The sequence below is a fragment of the Fundulus heteroclitus genome, chromosome 3 (assembly GCF_011125445.2).
Source record: "Fundulus heteroclitus isolate FHET01 chromosome 3, MU-UCD_Fhet_4.1, whole genome shotgun sequence".
Lineage (NCBI taxonomy): Eukaryota > Metazoa > Chordata > Actinopteri > Cyprinodontiformes > Fundulidae > Fundulus > Fundulus heteroclitus.
The window spans coordinates 44,371,510-44,390,310 of NC_046363.1; the positions used below are offsets into that span (position 1 = coordinate 44,371,510).

At 40.0% G+C, this 18,801-nt stretch overlaps 2 protein-coding genes across 3 annotated transcripts in view; both read left to right on the plus strand.

Moving 5' to 3' along the window:
- Positions 1–413: 413 nt before the first annotated feature.
- On the plus strand, positions 414–12,162 carry LOC105922889 (C-type lectin domain family 4 member A). Of its 2 annotated transcripts, none has more exons than XM_021314393.2 (7): positions 414–533; positions 2,725–2,805; positions 2,899–3,006; positions 3,081–3,263; positions 6,457–6,611; positions 6,727–6,845; positions 10,824–12,162. In XM_021314393.2, the coding sequence occupies exons 1-7, from the start codon at positions 464–466 to the stop codon at positions 10,969–10,971; spliced, it is 864 nt and encodes a 287-aa protein (XP_021170068.2). In that variant the 5' UTR covers positions 414–463; the 3' UTR covers positions 10,972–12,162. The 2 variants fall into 2 exon arrangements, with proteins under 2 accessions (XP_021170068.2, XP_021170069.2); XM_021314394.2 differs by having other exon boundaries at positions 428–533; positions 2,730–2,805.
- A 3,781-nt stretch (positions 12,163–15,943) lies between these two features.
- LOC105922890 (dromaiocalcin-1) overlaps positions 15,944–18,801 on the plus strand; it is a 10,142-nt gene continuing 7,284 nt past the window's right edge. The window contains exons 1-2 of the mRNA XM_036135490.1: positions 15,944–16,092; positions 16,372–16,440. Coding sequence (XP_035991383.1) covers positions 16,026–16,092; positions 16,372–16,440 — 136 coding nt within the window. The 5' untranslated portion in view covers positions 15,944–16,025. The remainder of the gene's footprint in view (positions 16,093–16,371; positions 16,441–18,801) is intronic.

Sequence of the window (18,801 nt, forward strand, 5' to 3'; positions counted from 1 at the left end):
TCCCCAGAAAGTTCTCCAGTTATCAATGTAGCCCACGTCGTTTTCTGGACACCACCTAGACAACCAGCGGTTGAATGATGACATGCGGCTAAACATGTCATCACTGGTCAGATCAGGCAGGGGACCAGAGAAAATTACGGAGCCCAACATTGCTTTAGCAAACGTGCACACCGAAGCAACACTAACTAGGAAAACTGTTACCTTCAATATCCAGTCCTCCTCTCGACCAACGACTGTAAAGCAAATAAATTATTTGTTTCATTCACTGTTGTTGGGTTCATCCTTGTTTAGTCCACCTGAGTGAAGAAACTCTCCCCTGTTGATTTCACAACATTCAGCTAAAAAGAAGAAGTGAACATCCTGTTGCCACTCACAGCCCAATAATTGAAAGCTTCTGTGTAGCTCCACTGTGTCCTTCTCGCTGTGAGAACAACTGTTTTCTGCTGGTTGCAGATTTTTAACAATGGAGGAAGACCTGAATTATGCAAACGTGATGTTTAGGACTGATGGTGTCTCCACACACATCGAGTCAGGTAAGATTTTCCTTTTACTAGTTAGCTTGGTTTAATCCATCTGATATTCACTTAACACTGCAGTGTTTAGACTTATTTAAATGACTTGAAAAACAGTTATTTTTTAAAGGTTTTTTTGCTCATTAATTGATTTTTAAAAGCAAACCAACACATTTTCAAGACTGAACACCTCGCTGAAGATGACCGTGAAAATGAAGTTCTTCCTCTCTGTAAAAGCAGCAACAATCATTTTCTGATCCCCTAAAGTAACTCCAGCCATTCAGTGACCTCTTAAAACAAGCAGCAAAACTATTTTAGAAGATAAGCAGATGTATCTGTACCCATTCTATGTGATAGACGACTAACCTTGCCAGTCGTGTCCACAACCAACCTGAATAAAACCCAATGGGCCATTTTAATTGGATCTCCAGACTCAGCATAGATTGTAACTGAAATTTGCATCATTCTAATGACACTTCTTCCTCTGAATCATGTGCTTCCTTCTCCTTTTTATGTCAGGAACGAGAGATTCAGGACCCAGTATTCACCCAGACACGAAAGTGCAAATAAGAAGGCTTTAATAAAGCTTAAAAAAGATCAAACAGGGATAAACAGGCTCGGTGGTCAAATAACAGTCCAGGACCGATACACAAACAGGCAAACTGGTTCAATAAGGGCAGGCAGATCCAATGGTCAAAAACAGTCCAGAACGGTACACTGATAAGTGGACTAACTAGGCAGGGATCAGGTAAACTCAGAAACTCCACGACAGTTTCTGACCTGACCAGGGTCGGGTCAGGTACCTGACCCAGGTACCTGACAGGTACCAGGGTCAGGTACCTGTTTTACCTGACCCTGAACCAGGGTCAGGTAAAACAGGTAGTCAAAACCGGACAGGAAAAACAGGTTCAAGGATCAGGCTGGCTCAGAAGTCAAAAAGGCAATCGAGTCGGCATCAACAGGCAATCAGAAACGAACGCTGGCTAAGACTCACCAAAAGGCTTGAATTGACCTGGCAGATTGCAGGGGGCAGAGGCAGGTATAAGTAGGGGAGTGAGCAGGTGAATGGAGTGAAACTAATTACCAGAATGGGTGGAGCTAATCAGGGGAAAGGAAGTGACTGGAGGCAGAACAGAGCTGACTAAAAAACGACAGGTGAAACTAAAACAGAACACAAGCTATAATAGAAACCAAACAAGAAAGAACCCAAAACAGAATCTGAACTTAAGGCAGGAGAGTGAACTGATTAATCAAATAACAAACGTAAATCATAACCAAACCTAAATCATGACATTTTATGCATGTCAGTAATTTTGAAACAAAACATTTGATGATTGCAAAAAATGCAGATAGTTTCATCACGGTAACAAAGTGCATTTATTCTCTAGGAAACAAGTTAGAAGTTTTCTAAATTGCAACTAAATCTTTTCAACTTTGCCCATAGAGCATCATGTTTTTTTTGTTTGTTTTTTCACATTTCTCTGATCCAGCTAAGCATTTTGCAGAAGGCCTTCTCTGGGACACCAGACTAAGCTAACAGACAAGGTTGTTGAGAAAACATGCAGTGTTCTGATCCAGAAACTGCCTGAACACCTTCCAATGCATAACAAAGCCTTTCTCAAAGTAAATTATCTTTTTCTAAAAGCCCAAGCTTTTTAAACTATTTATTTGCATTTATGATGAGGGCATAGAAATGCAGCTAATGTGAAACCCAATAAGCTTCTGACAGGGGTGACAAGGTGAGACAGAGTGTAGGTATGGAGCAGAGTACAGTCGAGGGGGTAGAGAAGTATAGGATGGATGCTAGGAGATGTTCTCTGAAGAGCTCCTCAAAAGGTCCTTGAAGATAGTCTGGGACCAGATAGTCTGAGGCCAGATGTTCTGGTAGCGCTCTGTAGTGTTATTCCACTCTTAAAAAAACTATTGAGTCTTGATCTTCTTTAGCGAGGTGTAGGCACTGCTAGCCACGCAGAGTGACCTTGTCCTGACATCAGCCTCTATAGAGCAGAACACTTTGAAACACTTTGTGGGCAAACATCAATTCATTTGATGCTGGAGGCTAAGATCAGTCAGTGGAGCTCAATGAACACAGGGGTGACTCTTTCAGACCGATTGAAGAACAAACGCATCGTCTTGACCTGTGCCTTCTGCAGAGAAGATTTTTAAAAACATGGATTTTTTCACACTATTTATATTCTGTTATTTTTTGCAGAAAAGTCGTTGCAGACAGAAGTAATTTACGATGAGGTGAAGACACAGGAGAAGACTCTGGAGACACGTCTGATCATAACAGGTCACTTACGGTAATTATAGATGTTGATAAAAAAAACATTTTTGTTTCAAATACCAGAAAAATCAGACTTTTTCATTAATGTTCTTCTTCTAGAAAATCAAAACAGAGCTCAGTTTCACAAGCAACTTCGTTTGGTTCTGGCATTGTTTGGACTGACCTGCCTAATGCTGGTGTTGGCCATCATCATCCTCAGTTTCTATTGTAAGTGCGTCTATTTCTCTGGCAGTCTGAGCGTAAACCTGAGTAGGTGACACCCTTTATCTGCCTGCTTGTAGACCAAAATGAGCAGAGGCAGTCCAGCCTTTTAACGCAGCAGAATCTGAAGCTGCAGGGAGAGACCACTGCTTTAAAGAGACAAACAGCAGAGCTGCACCGAGACAGAGAACAACTCAACTGGACCATTGGAGTCATACTGGAGTACAACAACTTTCCTGTGACAGAACACTGCCCAGACAAAGGTTAGACATTCTTACAACTTTAAAGGTATAGAACCACGTTATATGCTTATAAAATAAGGTTATATACACCAAGCCTCCATCCTAGTAATGTTTTATGGTCCTTTTGTAGATAGAATTTGCCCCATTTAGCTTTATTAAAGCACCATTTTGTTAATTTGATTTCACCTTGTCTGAATAAATGATCTTTAATAATTGTGCTAACTGGAAAGTGATCACTTCCTAGCGTGGACTCTCCCCTCACAACCCACTCACAAGACCTAACAATCGAACTAGACAGTAAAGTTAGATCTAAGGCATGACATAGCACCTTTATGTACGTCAATTCTAGTTCCCTGTCCGTTATTAAGGGACACCACTGACCTTTCATCCATCATTTCTTCCACTAGTCTACCAGATTATAGCCCATAGGCTATTATGTGCATTGAAGTCACCACACTAAACTTCTCTCCTTGTTATTGTTTCTAAAATGTTCTTAAATACTTCACTTTCTATGTTTTTAACTGGGTTATAATTGTTGAATATCTTAAAATGTCCAAAAAAAGAATTCTAAGTGAAATATTTCTCCACTGTCACATTCATATTATTCAGCTAAATGATTTCCTTTATATGCCAATCCATCTTCAATGAAGGTTGCACACCCTCCTCCATTACTATTGTTACTTCTAACTTTTCTGATTGAAAAATAGCCAGGAATTTTAAAATCTAAAGATGGTTTTAACCAAGTCTCCTGAACACATATAACATCTAGAGTTGTTTCTGTTGTTTTTGTTTTTGACCATTTGACCATTTACCATGAGACTTCTAGCATTCCATTGAAGTATATGTATGACCTTTTCTTATCCTTTTCTTCACCATTTCCAGTTGAACTTAAAATAATGTGAATTTGATCTGCTTGGACCTCTTTCCTGCTGCTTCTGCAATCGTCTTTCTTTTATCACTTTTCTTTTTCATTTGCACTAACATTAATAATGGCACAAATAAATGCCACAAAGTTCTCCTTTTTCGCCCTCATTGAGTTTTCATCTATGGTAAATTTGTGCTTACATGCAGTACGTTCATCTGATGAACTAAAATGGTTTGCTTCTGTTTATTTTGTGAATCATTGGTTTTCTGACTTGAATCTACCGTATGCTGCACTATGATCTCCTGAAATTACTCCTCTTAATCTTGCAGCTGCAGAATGTAAGCTTTGATGCTTTCACCTACAAGAGCTGACATTTTGAGAATCTGTTCCTGTTGTTGTTTGCTTACGCACCATCAGATGTGTCCTTAGACAAGGTACAACCAGTGCATAAACAGATGATAAGCCCTGTGCAGCCCGCGACAGCCGAGATAAAGATCGCAGAAAAGGTTACGCAAAAAAAAGAAAAAAAATTGAGAGAAGATGACGCAGGAAGTGACTTCATCACCATCCCAGCAGTACTCACCCCAGACCTCAACAGACCAAAATGCCTTCAACTGACACCACAAGCTCAAAACCTACCACCCCCCAGACTACCCTTCATCCCAGCTTAGCCCTGAAGTGCCTTTCCTCAACTTTCTTCAAAAATGCAAGAGAATCTTTCTTTTCTGAGATCATCAACAAAAACATTAATAATGCTCGTGTCTTATTTGCCACAGTCGACAGATTAACAAATCCTCCTGTGTCCGTGACTTCTGAACTCCACTCCACCAGGGCCTGCAATGAATTTGCTAACTTCTTTACTGAAAAAATCCTAAAAATTAGAGGATCAGTTTGTACTTCCATATCAACACCAGAACCAAAGCTGTATCCAACTGGAACTTATCCTGACAAAATGTCCCAATTCAGCCAAATAAACCACATAAGCTTAGAGCAGATCATGCAGCAGCTAAGTTCCTCCTCATGCTGCCTTGATGTTCTACCCACAGCGTTCTTTAAGAACGTTCTACCTGTCATAGCGTCTGAGTTGACTCAGATAATAAACACGTCCCTTCTGTCAGGTGTTTTCTCCCAGTCCCTAAAAACAGCAATTATCAAACCACTGCTAAAAAAGAACAATTTAGACAAACTACTACTCCAGAACTACAGGCCCATCTCAAACCTCCCCTTTATCAGTAGATTATTGAAAAAGCTGTGTTTCAACAATGAAACACCTTAACTATGATGCTTTGACGTTTTCCAGTCAGGTTTCCTCACCACAGTACAGAGACCGCCCTTATCAAGGTGTTTAATGACATCCATATAAATACAGACTGTGGAAGAACCACCGTGCTGGTTCTATTGGACCTCAGTGCAGCATTTGATACTGTTGATCACTCCATTCTGTTAGAGCACCTGGAGAACTGGGTCGGCCTCTCTGGTACAGCTTTCCACTGGTTTAAATCCTACTTAAAGGACAGGGACTTTTTTGTATCAGTAGGTAACTTTACATCCCAGACGACAAAAATCACATGTGGGGTTCCCCAAGGTTCCATCCTGGGTCCCCTCCTCTTCAATATCTACTTCTGTAAGTCTATAAATTACTCAACGGCTTTGCACCACAATACATTAAAGACATGTTTTTGCTGTATCAACCCTCCTGACCACTCAGATCAACTGATTCTGGTCTACTCTGCATATCCAGAACCAAACATGGAAGAGGAGCATTTATGCTCCACTTATCCGGAACAAACTCACAGAGGACAAAAGGTGCTGAAACCCCGACTTCCTTTAAAACAAGATTAAAAACATGTTTGTTTAGAGTTGCCTGTAAATGTTAATGTGGAAGATTGTAGTCCAACTTGTCTTATTCTGTATCTGACCTGCTGCAGCTGTTCCAATGCAATGTGCTTTCCTCTGCAATGCTCTCTGTCTCTTTTATTTCCTCTGTATGTTTTCTGTTTTGTTCATGTACAGCACTTTAAATCCTCTTATTTCTGAAAATAATTTATTAATAAACTTGCCTTGCCTTCATATAGAAGACAGGCAGGGACAAGTTTGTCTTCTATCAACTTCTGAAACCAGAAATGGGGACACAAAATGGCGCCTCCCAGTGGGTGCACCGAAACCTATGTATTTATAACAACTCATCCTAAGCTATGAGAATACTTTTATTTTTGATGTGATGTCATTAGACTTACAGAATATGTATTTATAAAAGAAATTCTTGATTTTTTGCTAATTAACAGCCAAATTAGTTACACATTAGTTGTCCCTTTCAGCTTTTGCTTCCATTTTTGTGTTGTTTTCCAGTGTGTAAGCCGTGCCTGGATGACTGGCTGCTGTTTCAGTCAAACTGTTACCTGATTACAAAGATCTCTTATGGGTGGAAAACTTGGAAGCAAAGCCGGGACTCTTGTGCTGAAAAGAACGCCGAGCTGGTGGTGATCGACAGCCAGGAGGAGCAGGTAAAGATCCTTTATACATTTTCATTTTAACTATGAAGTATCCCAGCTTGGTTTGTGGACAGCGATGAAAAGCAAATAATATTTTTTTTTAAATCGTCTCAATTTTCAAATGCAGGAATTTCTAAAAACGAACATAGAAAAATACAACGACGATAAACACGGCTACTGGATCGGGCTGCAAAAAGACACGAAGGACATGTGGACCTGGGTAGATGGAAGAAATGTCTCTGTGACGTAAGCATCAACGCAAACACACAAAAAACGTGTATTTTATAGACAACAATATATAAACACAAATATAATATCCAAGGGCATTAAACAATAGACAAATTATAAGGTCACAACTAAATTGGTGCTCAAAGGTTATGGGTTTTGAAGGAAACTATATTCTAAATGGCTTTAGAATTTAAGCTTTGTTTTAGGGGAGTCTACATAAATATTCTTTGAAGATAAGAAAATCTGGATTGTAGGTTTTTGGTGAAGATATTTGGAGGTATGAATATGATTACCCTAAATAATAAAAAAGTTTACAACATATAACAGATCTGTATTACTGAAGTCACTCGTTTCTGTTCCAAACAAAACCCTAATTTATGAAATTCATTGGGAATTTTTTTTACATGTGAATCCAATTCTCATCAATTCTCCAATTCTCTTATTTTTTTTAAATCCCATAACAGATTAACTACATTTTCTTCATGATTATTACAAAAAAATATGCATAAAGTCCAAGTACCATTTAAATGTTTTTATGAAATGTTTTTTTTTTTTTTTCATGGATAACAATTTCATATATTCTAAAAGGAAGTCTGTCTCTTATTTATTTACTTATCAAGTATTTATTTATTTAATTTCTATGTATTTGTTTGTTTTGGAAGCAGCCAGATCCATTTCCAGTTAAATTTTTTTTTTATTAAAACAAACACATGAGATTGTGTAGAGATATCTCTTTAAACAGTAATCCTTATGGTTCTGTTGGTTTATTTCTCACTAATAAGGAAGTTCATGATCAGTACAAGTTGTACTGTCCTGAGTCAAAGCATGGTGCAACACACACACACACACACACACAAAAACTTCCGTTTCCTAATAGCTCCTAACCTTTTAACCTCCTTTTAATCTCTGAAAGTTCAGAAAACTCCACTAGTTTCACAAACCTGACGTAAAAAGGTCAAACCAAATGGAGAAATAATTTTCATAACATCCTTCTTTTTTAAGGGAGCATGAAGAACTGAATGTGGCTGATAGGGCGAAACAGGAGTAGTGGCGCCACCTAGTGGTCTCACTAAGCTCTACAACCTCTCATTTCCCAACGTCAGCTAATTGCGGATCACTTCGCTTTGTATAACAGAGCCAGGAAGGTCGATTTCATGTAAATCATTTACATCTTTGTGACTTTGAAGGATTTGGGAAACAAACTTCTTTTTATTGCCGAGGTTTAAGAAAATAGTCAGTTTAATTATCTTTAAACAGACAAATGTGTGAAAGGAGACCATCATTCTTTGGACGGCCCTACCTTTCTCCATTCAGCGTTACCAACATGCCTGTGCAAATTCTCAATTGAAAATTCGGACTTAAAGTCCGGTTGCCTAAGATTTAAACCTGTTTGTTGTTAGCATCCTGGTCACTAAGCTCTATTAGGTGTGGACTGTGAAAATCCATCAACAGGCCAATTTCAATGTGATCACATTTATTTAATCAGTGACAATCTACAACCAATATTGTTTTAAGGCCCTTTATAAAGGTTAATTAAAAACAAATCAGTTCAATCCGATCAGGCAGATTCCAGGTCAATTACATATATGACATTTGTTCCTGCTCATCAAACAATGCAGTTTAGTTCATCGTTATGAATGGTTGGAAAGTTTTGTTGAAGGAAAGTCGCTTGCATTGTGTCGCTAACTTTGCAGCAATCCCTCATTCTGAGCATGCATGAAGTGACAGTGGAGAGGAAAACTCCCCTTTAACAGGGAGGAGAACCTCCAGCAGAACCAGAACCAGGCTCAGTGTGAACGCTCATCTGCCTCCACCCACTGGGGCTTAGAGAAGACAGAGCAGAGACACAGAAAGCTCAGAAGCTCACATTGACCCAGGAGTACTTTCTATGTTAGAGAAGACAGAGCAGAGACACAGAAAGCTCAGAAGCTCACATTGAACCAGGAGTACTTTCTATGGTAGAGAAGACAGAGCAGAGACACAGAAAGCTCAGAAGCTCACATTGACCCAGGAGTACTTTCTATGTTAGAGAAGACAGAGCAGAGACACAGAAAGCACAGAAGCTCACATTGACCAGGAGTACTTTCTATGTTAGAGAAGACAGAGCAGAGACACAGAAAGCTCAGAAGCTCACATTGACCCAGGAGTACTTTCTATGGTAGAGAAGACAGAGCAGAGACACAGAAAGCTCAGAAGCTCACATTGACCCAGGAGTACTTTCTATGTTAGAGAAGAAAGAGCAGAGACACAGAAAGCTCAGAAGCTCACATTGACCCAGGAGTACTTTCTATGGTAGAGAAGGCAGAGCAGAGACACAGAAAGCTCAGAAGCTCACATTGACCCAGGAGTACTTTCTATGTTAGAGAAGACAGAGCAGAGACACAGAAAGCACAGAAGCTCACATTGACCCAGGAGTACTTTCTATGTTAGAGAAGACAGAGCAGAGACACAGAAAGCACAGAAGCTCACATTGACCCAGGAGTACTTTCTATGTGAGAGAAAAGTAAGAGGGTATTGGCAGTAGCAGCTCCTTTAGTGGCTTCATCCAGGAGAGCAACAGCAGGTCAGCTCTGATCCAGTGTTCAGGTCTACAGGATGAAAAAGAGCCCTGACTGGTAGTTGTAGAAGTTAAGTCAGTAATCTAAATATTTTATAGGCATTTCAAGGACAATTGTGATGAAAATATGGCGCAGCTCTATTTACCACAAGTTCAAATTGCATTTTTTAAAATAGCAACAACCCCAAAGTTAAAGTGAACTATAATAACAAGTTTTCTTCTTTTAATATACTCTAGTATACACATCTTAGTTTTCTAAAACGTCTTTAAATGCAGGGTTTTGTATTCACAAACACACTGAATGCAGCAAAGAGGAGAAAACGTCACCTTCTGTGGACAGGTTGGCATCGAGCAGTAGGAATAAGAGAGCTGTGCCGGAGAAAAAGATGGAAGCCAGGCAGCTTTGAGGTCCTCAGTCTCCTTTTTCTTTTATTTTATCCAAACATAATCCAAGGTACAAGAGCAAAAAAAAAACAATTAAGTGTATGGAGGCATAGCAGCAATAGTTTCCTAGCAGCAGCAGAAAATCTCAAAGAACGAACTGGACAGTTTTTAAAGGGTTCGAACCTAACTAGGTAAAACCATTAAAACCACGTACAATAAGATTAGTTCTATTAAAACTGATATAAAACTCCTGCTTTAAAACCCACCAATAAACCATGTGAAAATAACCTACTAATTAAATAGAAAAATCCTAAAACCAGATACCATAACTGTAAATAATTCCCCCAAACAATCTAAAACTTTGAACTACTCCCCCGCCCCTTCTTTAACTATTGGTCCGGAAGTTTCAAATAAGGGAATTCTTTTGGCCAGACACCTGCACACCAGGAGAAGGTAAGTAAAAACGTCACATAACACCACGCTAAAATCTTTTAAAACATATCACATACACTAACACTTAAACATATAACTAAAACACATATTGCACAAATGATTGCACATTTATAATTGTTGTTTCTGCAGGCCAGAGCCCTGGGGATGTATCGCTACCAGACCTGCATGGGAAACCTAAAATATTCAATAAAACTTTTAAAAACAACTATGTGCAATTTTTTAATTTTGGTTGTGCAAATTAGCCAATAACTTAAAAGTGCCGTGTGCTTCAGGTGAGGTGCATGTGTGTAGTTGTCCAGTAACGAACCGGGCCTTCATTACACCTTCTCAACATGTTACTGTCCTTCTTCATTATACTGTTGATGTGAAATTATGCTTTTTATATGTGAAAATTGCAAATGTTTAATATTAACAACACAAACAAATGTCTAAAGGTTTCTGTTCTGATCTGCACTAATCTTACTAAAATCCTTCACATTTAATGCGTTTATGTAAAAAAAAAAAAAAAAAAAACCTGCCAGGCATTAAAGCAACTTGTTGTTTTTTTCTGAGGGTTGGAGCAGAAACCAAGACTGACGCCATGTGTCGTCTTCCTTCACCAGGTACTGGTCGACAGCAGAACCCGGCTACAGCTACGCCTGTGGTTTAACCAACCCTCACATAAATCATCTGTCCAACTGGGGCAAAGCGAGCTGCACCATGAAGAACCGCTGGATCTGTGAGACGAGAGCTTTGACCGGACCGGATTAGAAAGCCAGGACTGGACCACAGTATTTATAGTTATTTATAAGTCAGACTGGTTTTCTGTAATTATTGAGCTGTTCTCTCTGACTAAATCTGTTATTTAATATTAGTCAAACCATTATGGCTGCATGTTGAAGTCTAAAGAGGTCGTTGACTCATGAACCTCGCAAATATGGAGGCAGAAGGTATCATGTTTATGTTTGGAGAGTGTAGAAATGTCTTTTCTGTATAGTTGGTATGTTTCTGAGGATGTTTAAGGGGGGATGAAACTCCTCCATGTCTCCTCTATCTGCTCCTGGTGTCGCTGTCGTCTGATTTGATCTGATCTCGTTTCCATGAGCTGATTGACTGAAACACACCGGACAGGATCTTAGAGATTATAAATCTACCAGCTCAGTTCTGTGCATCAACATTAAACCAAGTTAAGCATGTTTTAGATGAAGGACTGAGGAGATGAACCTCCTCCATGCTTCGGTTTCCTGCTGACACTGATCATATTTCTTACAGCAGGCTCCACGTTTCTCGGCTACTAAACTTCGGCTCTTTCTTTTTGCTTCTTCACCGGACCATTTCATCCCTCCCTGCTTTGAAATCTTTCTGTGGGAAAGACATTCTGATAAAAGTTTATTGTGTGTTAAATATTTGTCTTTTTGCTCATTTTGCACTTTGATAAAAATAAACCATTAAATTGGTATAAAAGGTTTCTGGTTTTACAGCGTTGTCGGCGACTTATCTATAGCGTTCCCATATTGCAATGCATTATGGTTTGTCATTGTTTGATTCTGTAATGCTATCCATCCATCTAAGGATTTTAGCTTTTCCAAGATCAGATGTGTGGGTCACAGATTTAAACTAGCTAAAACTAGATCCTCCTTTCCATTAGGGACCCCAGGCCGTGTAGATGTGAATCTGAAGTTAATCCTACGCCGCCTACTGATCTGTATATCACTGATTTCACACTTCTAAACACAGTTCTAAATCTATCTATCTATCTATCTATCTATCTATCTATCTATCTATCTATCTATCTATCGATGTATATCTATAGATATAGATACACTGTTTGTTATGCTGAAGTGTAACGGGTCCCACACGTGTGGAAGGCAAGAAGCTGCATTATCCTATTTTACTCTTAGTGTGAAACCTCCAGCTACATTCAAAGGTCACTGACAGTTTTTTTCTTATCTCCATGTGCTGAAGATGAGAAAATTAAAGCCATTACAATGAATAAAAAATTAATCTAGTAGCTTGTCATTAAGCTTATGTTTTAAAAAATATTTTCTTATTGGTCTGATGTAATATTGTATTCCCAAATCTTATGTTTTCATCAGCTTTAAGTGGAGAATCATCATAATTAACACCAATAAAGGCTTAAAAACACCATTCTGTTTCCAATTTATTTTTCCTGTAGTGAAAAGAGTTGCTGTAATTAGCATTTTGATGGTGATAATATAATATATACTTATAAACTCGACGTCAGGTCATGAGCAATAACTAATTACGGTGGAATATTCTACAGGGGCCTCACCTGGGGCTCGGTGAGAACAGCAGGTGTTCCCATTTAAAGCTGCAGTAGGAGGTTCTGAGGAAATTGTGGCCTGCAATGCTGCTCCTGTTTTACCTGTCTTTGTTTTCTGAGTTAACCAGCCAGGTTGATAATGAGCAGCACTTTCCATTCTGCACATTATTAACCTGGGTCTGCTCCCATTGAATCCATTGGGGGAAAGGAGGGACATTCAGCAGTGAGGGCACTTCTAGCTGTTTTTCTTTCAGACGTTGTGGATTCTGACCAATCAGATGTGACAGCTGCCATGTTTATGTCAGTTCAGCTGTGGGCTCGTCACACCGGTATGTCGTACCTTATGCTATAAAACTGCAACATGATTGGCCCAAACCGTTTTTGGTTCAGGTTCAGGAGTCCAGCTTGCAGGCGAGGTCATTTCTGAGCAGGTGTCACTCCAGGAATCAGCGGTTTTCCTGTAAAGCCGGTTGTGTCTCCACCATTTCTCCACACAGCTGCAGCCCACTGGCAATCTGGAGCTTGAATGATGATAACGCTATGCATGGAGTGGGTGTAAGAGTGACTGAGTGAGGACCATTCTGAGGCTCAAGTTGAACAATATGATCTAGAATATATACTAATATTCTTTTACATGACTTATCATGATATTTTATTAGTATTATTTTTGGTTTAATTACTTATTTATAGTTTTTTCCATTGTCCATCGTGTATAATTATTTAGTTTTCAATCTCTATGCAGATTTTTATGATTTTGTTTTACATTTCTAACAGCCATTACTGACTGATCCAGAGTTTCACAGATTACATGGCTAGTCATCAGTTTTAGTCTTTGCCACTGACCAGGCTGCTTGTCTAAGTGTAAACAAACAGATTCATCAGTAACTATCTCTTTTGTTTTTTTGACAATGTCGACTAACCGTTTGCAGCCCTGCTGTAAATTTCCATTTGAATGGAATTAAATAGTTTTTTCTTATGTGTTCTTTTGTGTGATACAAGCATTACTTTGATGCTCAAAGTGGACAGGGCTACTTGGCCTAACGGTTGAAAACCGTTCAATGTAACACTGCAAACGTCTTCAAAAGGAGCACTGAGTCTGCTCATCAAGGTGACCCGAAAACTCTGAGGGGGACATTAACATCTCATAATGTAGCATTCGTCACACCAGGAAGTCTTGAAGGAGAAAATCAATCCTATTTTATTTATATAGTTCACAGCACACATCATCTCAAGGCACTTCCCAAAGTCAGACTCCATCAGATCCTCCAGGTTGGTGAGAAAGTTTCCTCTCTAAGGAAACCCAGCAGGTTGCATCAAGTCTCTCCAAGCAGCATTCACTCCTCCTGAAAGAGCGTAGAGCCACAGTGGACAGTCGTCTGCATTGTTGATGGCTTTGCAGCAATCCCTCATACTGAGCATGCATGAAGCGACAGTGGAGAGGAAAACTCCCCTTTAACAGGGAGGAGAACCTCCAGCAGAACCAGAACCAGGCTCAGTGTGAACGCTCATCTGCCTCCACCCACTGGGGCTTAGAGAAGACAGAGCAGAGACACACAAAGCACAGAAGCTCACATTGACCCAGGAGTACTTTCTATGTTAGATGGTGATAGAGGATGATCTGCCTCCCCTGATGATGTCTCAGCTAACAGAACACCAGACCAGGTGTACCTTCTATGAAGAGAAAAATGACAGAGAACAAAAAGTTAAAAGCTGAAATAATAACAAACAATGCAGATTGGAGAGCAGTAGGAGAACTCAGCAGAGTGAGAGAAATAGACCCTGATGTCCTCCAGCAGCCTAAGCCTATAGCAGCATAACTATAGAGGTAGCTCAGGGTAACATGAGCCACTCTGACTAGAAGCTTTGTCACAAAGGAAAGTTTTAAGATTAGTCTTAAAAGTAGACGGGGTGTCTGCCTCACGGACCAAAACTGGGAGTTGGTTCCACAAGAGAGGAGCCTGATAGCTAAAGGATCTGCCTCCCATTCTACTTTTATACGTTAGAAGAAGAATTTTTAAATTCTATTCTTGATTTAACAGGAAGCCAATGAAGGGAAGCTAAAATTGGAGAAATATGATCCCTCTTGTTGATTTTCATCAGAACTCTTGCTGCAGCATTTTGGATCAGCTGAAGGCTTTGAACTGCATTTTGTGGACTTCCTGATAGTAAAGAATTACAATAGTCCAGCCTTGAAGTAACAAATGCATGGACTAGTTTTTCAGCATCACTCCTGGACAGAATATTTCTAATTTTAGTGATTGAGGGAATATACTACATTTTCTGAACCCATCATCACTCACCAAGATTCTTTGATACACTGGGCTTAGTATGAAACAGACTTGAGTCATTGATTGATGACTTGAATTGCATTTTGATGGGGTTTTGTGTGTCTGCGTCAGATTGAACAGGATCTCATTACGCTCTTTGGGGAAGTGCATTACGTCAAATACGGGCAGTTTGGGAACTGTTGTAAAAGAAAGAGGAAGAGAGAGATTAATAAGAAAATATTACAACTCACAAATCAAATTGACCGTTGTTTATTATTATTCTAGTGGTTCGTGTATCAGTGATGGTGACCATGTCAAATGTGAACTGGGCGGAGTTTATATTTTTTTTTTATATAATTTCATAGATCTGCCCAGGGTTTACCCCGCCTCTCGGCCATCGACTGCTGGAGATGGGCACCATGGCATTTTGGTATTTATCACTTTGGTTTAACTGCATGAAGATTATTACCATTTTAGCACAATGTCTTTTAGAAATCTTTGAGAACACAACTAAAAGACTGGAAAGGAAGCGCCAGAGGCAGCTGGCTTTTAATTGGCAGAAGTTTTACTTTAAGTCTGCTCCTGAACCTTCAACTGAAGTTTACATCAAGAAGTTTTACTTTGAAAGGTTGCTCTATGTGAGAGCTCCCAGAGTGAGCGATCAGGCATACAGAAGGCCAAGACCGACATTTCCTTTGGCAAGCAGAAGCTTCACATTGTGATTCAGGTGGATCCAGTGATGCACAGAATACATTCTGCTTCACCTTTAACCCACCAGAGAAAGCCTTAAAGGGCTGCGCCTAGAATCTGGGGTAACAACACGTAACCTACGACTCCATGCAGAGCAGGAAGCAAACCAGAAAAGGAAGAAAGTTAAAACATTAACATCCTATTAAGTGACTAATAAATGGGAAATGCAGCTGAGCACAAAATGCAGGGCTCATTGCAAAGATACTAATAGATACAGGAGGCATTCAAGTTCTTTAAGCGGCAATGTTGAGGCTCTGATGGGTGTTTGGCTGGATGTTGAAACGAATCAGCGTGTTGTTTCACAGCGGTGTGGAAAGATGCGTTACAGAAACACTAAAGTTTCCCAGAACAGTTTGCGCAATAAAACAAACCTGAGAGCATCCATAATTACCTTACTTCACCATCTCAGGCTGTAAATAAAAAAAGTGAAGAGGAAGAGAAACCTGTCTGGCTTTCATGGGCTACAGACGACAATTCTCACGCAGCTGCTGGACGGTTTTCTGATATTTAAATCTTTGTGAGGGATGGAGGACAACGGGGACGACGTCTGCTATTCTACAGTCTGCATCAAAAATGGCAAACCTCCTGAAAGTAAGTGATTATATGGAGATTACATGGTTCATGAGGATAAAACTTTAACGATGCCCTTTGTCTCCTCTGTAGAAGGTTTTAGTGCCTTACCATGGGATTTAACACAGATTTGTTTTTATATCACATGTAAACCTGGAGCCTTAATCTCTTTGTATCATCAGAGAAACCCTTTGTTGTAAAAATGTCTGCCAGTATCTTTTCCTCTGTGATCTTCTTCTGTCACATCGTGAGGATGAGAAACATCTATCTTCTAAATTATTTGTTATTTCTGTGGTTTAGAGCGAGAGGAGGAGGACATGACCATTTATTCTGAAGTGAAAACAAAGAAAACTGCTCCTGCTGAACCAAGTAAGTTAGAAAACAATAATAATATTCCAATAATCATCTATACCTACTTCTTTTTTTACTGATGTTATTCTAAGATTCATTTAAACATTAAATAAACGTGTGCATGAGGTTTCTAAGGACGGCCAGCAGAGGTACCCTCAGTGCATCGCTGTAGGACAGCTGAAGTCTTTTCACACTTGCCTTTTTATAGTGTGAGCACAAGTATACAGTATATAAAGTGTTACGCTATCTGATTAAAACAGAAATAATTTTTTACTTCATCTGAGCACAAATTGAATTTACGTGTGAGAATGTAAATTCTGAGCGAACAACATACAACGTTGCTAATCTCACCATTATCTGTCAGGCCTGCAGTGATCAAAGGACCAAGATATTTAATTTTCTTACTGACACTAACTATATTATCTGAATACTGGAGATTCTAAACTTTTATCCTCTTTAATTCTACAGATTAAAACAGCACTCTTATCTGCTTTTATCATTATGTCATGCTCTACACCAATGTACTCAGCAGCTTTTGAAGAGCAGCACTTGATGGACTAAAAACCACTAAAAACCACTAAAAACCATCTGCATACATAATACGATATATTATCCATGTGGTATTCTGTTTATTGGTCCGCACAGTGGCCACATCTCATCCCTATGGAGCTGCTGTGGGAGCAGCCTGATCGTGGGAAGTGTAAGAAGGGACCATTAAAGCAGATTAAATTGGTTTAAATGATTAAAGGTCTACAAGGTTATGATTGCTTTGATTAAAGACAAAATTATTATTTCAAGTATAAATCTTTATTTCTGTCCTTGTCAATGTCTTCACTATGATTTCTACTCATTTTGCAACATTTCCGATTTTCTTAGAAGTACATGAAAATGTTTGTTTAACCCCAAAGTTTTAATTGGTGGTTAAGGCGCCACATCGATCACAGCGGCCGTCTTCTGCTGCTTATCAATGATCACAATGTCCGGTTGGTTGACCGTTACCATTTAGTCTGTTTGTATCTGGAAGTCCCACAGGATCTTAGCTCTGTCACTCTCCACCACCTTGGGGGTGGTTCCCATTAATACCTGGGGGTCTCCAGTTGGTATCCAGAACAGATGTGTCTGTCGACTATACCAGCCCCATGGTGATGGCGTTCCATGTATTCGTTCCCTGCTAGTATGTCACACCCAGCTATGAGATGCTGGATGGTTTCTGGGGCCTCTTTGCATAGCCTCCACCTGGGATCTTACCTGGTCTGGTAGATCTGGGCTTCTATAGCTCTGGTGCTTAAGGCCTGCTCCTGTGCTGCCATAATCAGAGCTTCCTTCTCGAGTCCATTGCCTCTGCGCTCTGAAAGACCTACCCAGTTTACACTACCCTTTTTTAACCGTGCCGAGAACAGTCCGAGCTCAGTAACTGAGATAACTATCGAGTGTAAATGGAACGCAAACTGAACTGAACCGTGCCAGACACAACCGGACCGCGCTAAATGCAGACCAGTTCCATGTGTGGGCTCGGCTCGGTTTTTCAGTGGCACGGTTCTCTGATATCAAAGAGCGCATGAGCAGACCGCGTCATCTCCTTACAGCCAGCTGACATTTCAGACATTCATAAAAATACTAGCTTCCTTACCGTGCCACACGATTTCCAGAGATGATTCTGCTTAGCAGTGTGATGAACCTCAGCGTCTGTCGATGTTTCCTGTGTCTGTAAATCCTGATTAGACGTTCGTTTGTCTTATTCACGTCCCAAAAGCCGACTCCATCAAGTAAATTCACCAAAAGTTGTCGTCTCGCCTGACTCTCCACAAAAAGCAATTATAACCAAACATAACTTCCTGAATGTTACGGGCGCCGCCATTTTTATTTGTTTGATTTCCTCCTTCAATCCCAGACAGCAGTAGTACCGCAGATCGTCACTAGGAGGCGAGGAAACCAAGGAACCGAGATAGCGTGGTCTGTAAACGGTCGTCAGAACGAGGCTCAGCTTGATTAACTGATCCAAGCTCGGACCGAGCTCGGCATGGATCAGTTTAAAAAGGGTAGAGTAAATGGGGCTACCGTTCGTCATCAAAGTGTCCTGGTTCCTCAACACTTGATGCAGACCTTGTTTTACCCGGCGATGTCTGAGCTTGTATGAGTCTCTGTTTATTCGCTCTCATCATGAATATGAGGTAGGCAGTTAGCCTCAATGATCTTACCCAAAGACCAACACTGGGTGATGTTATAAGCCCTCTGAGCTTGGAAGCAGGTCCATTTAGCGTCAGCTATCCTGAGGCTAGATGAAAGTCCAGAGAACAGGCTTGGGTCATGAACGGGGGGTCAGAAATAGGACAGACAATTCAAAGGCTTACTTTGCAAACAAAAAAATATGCAGAAAGC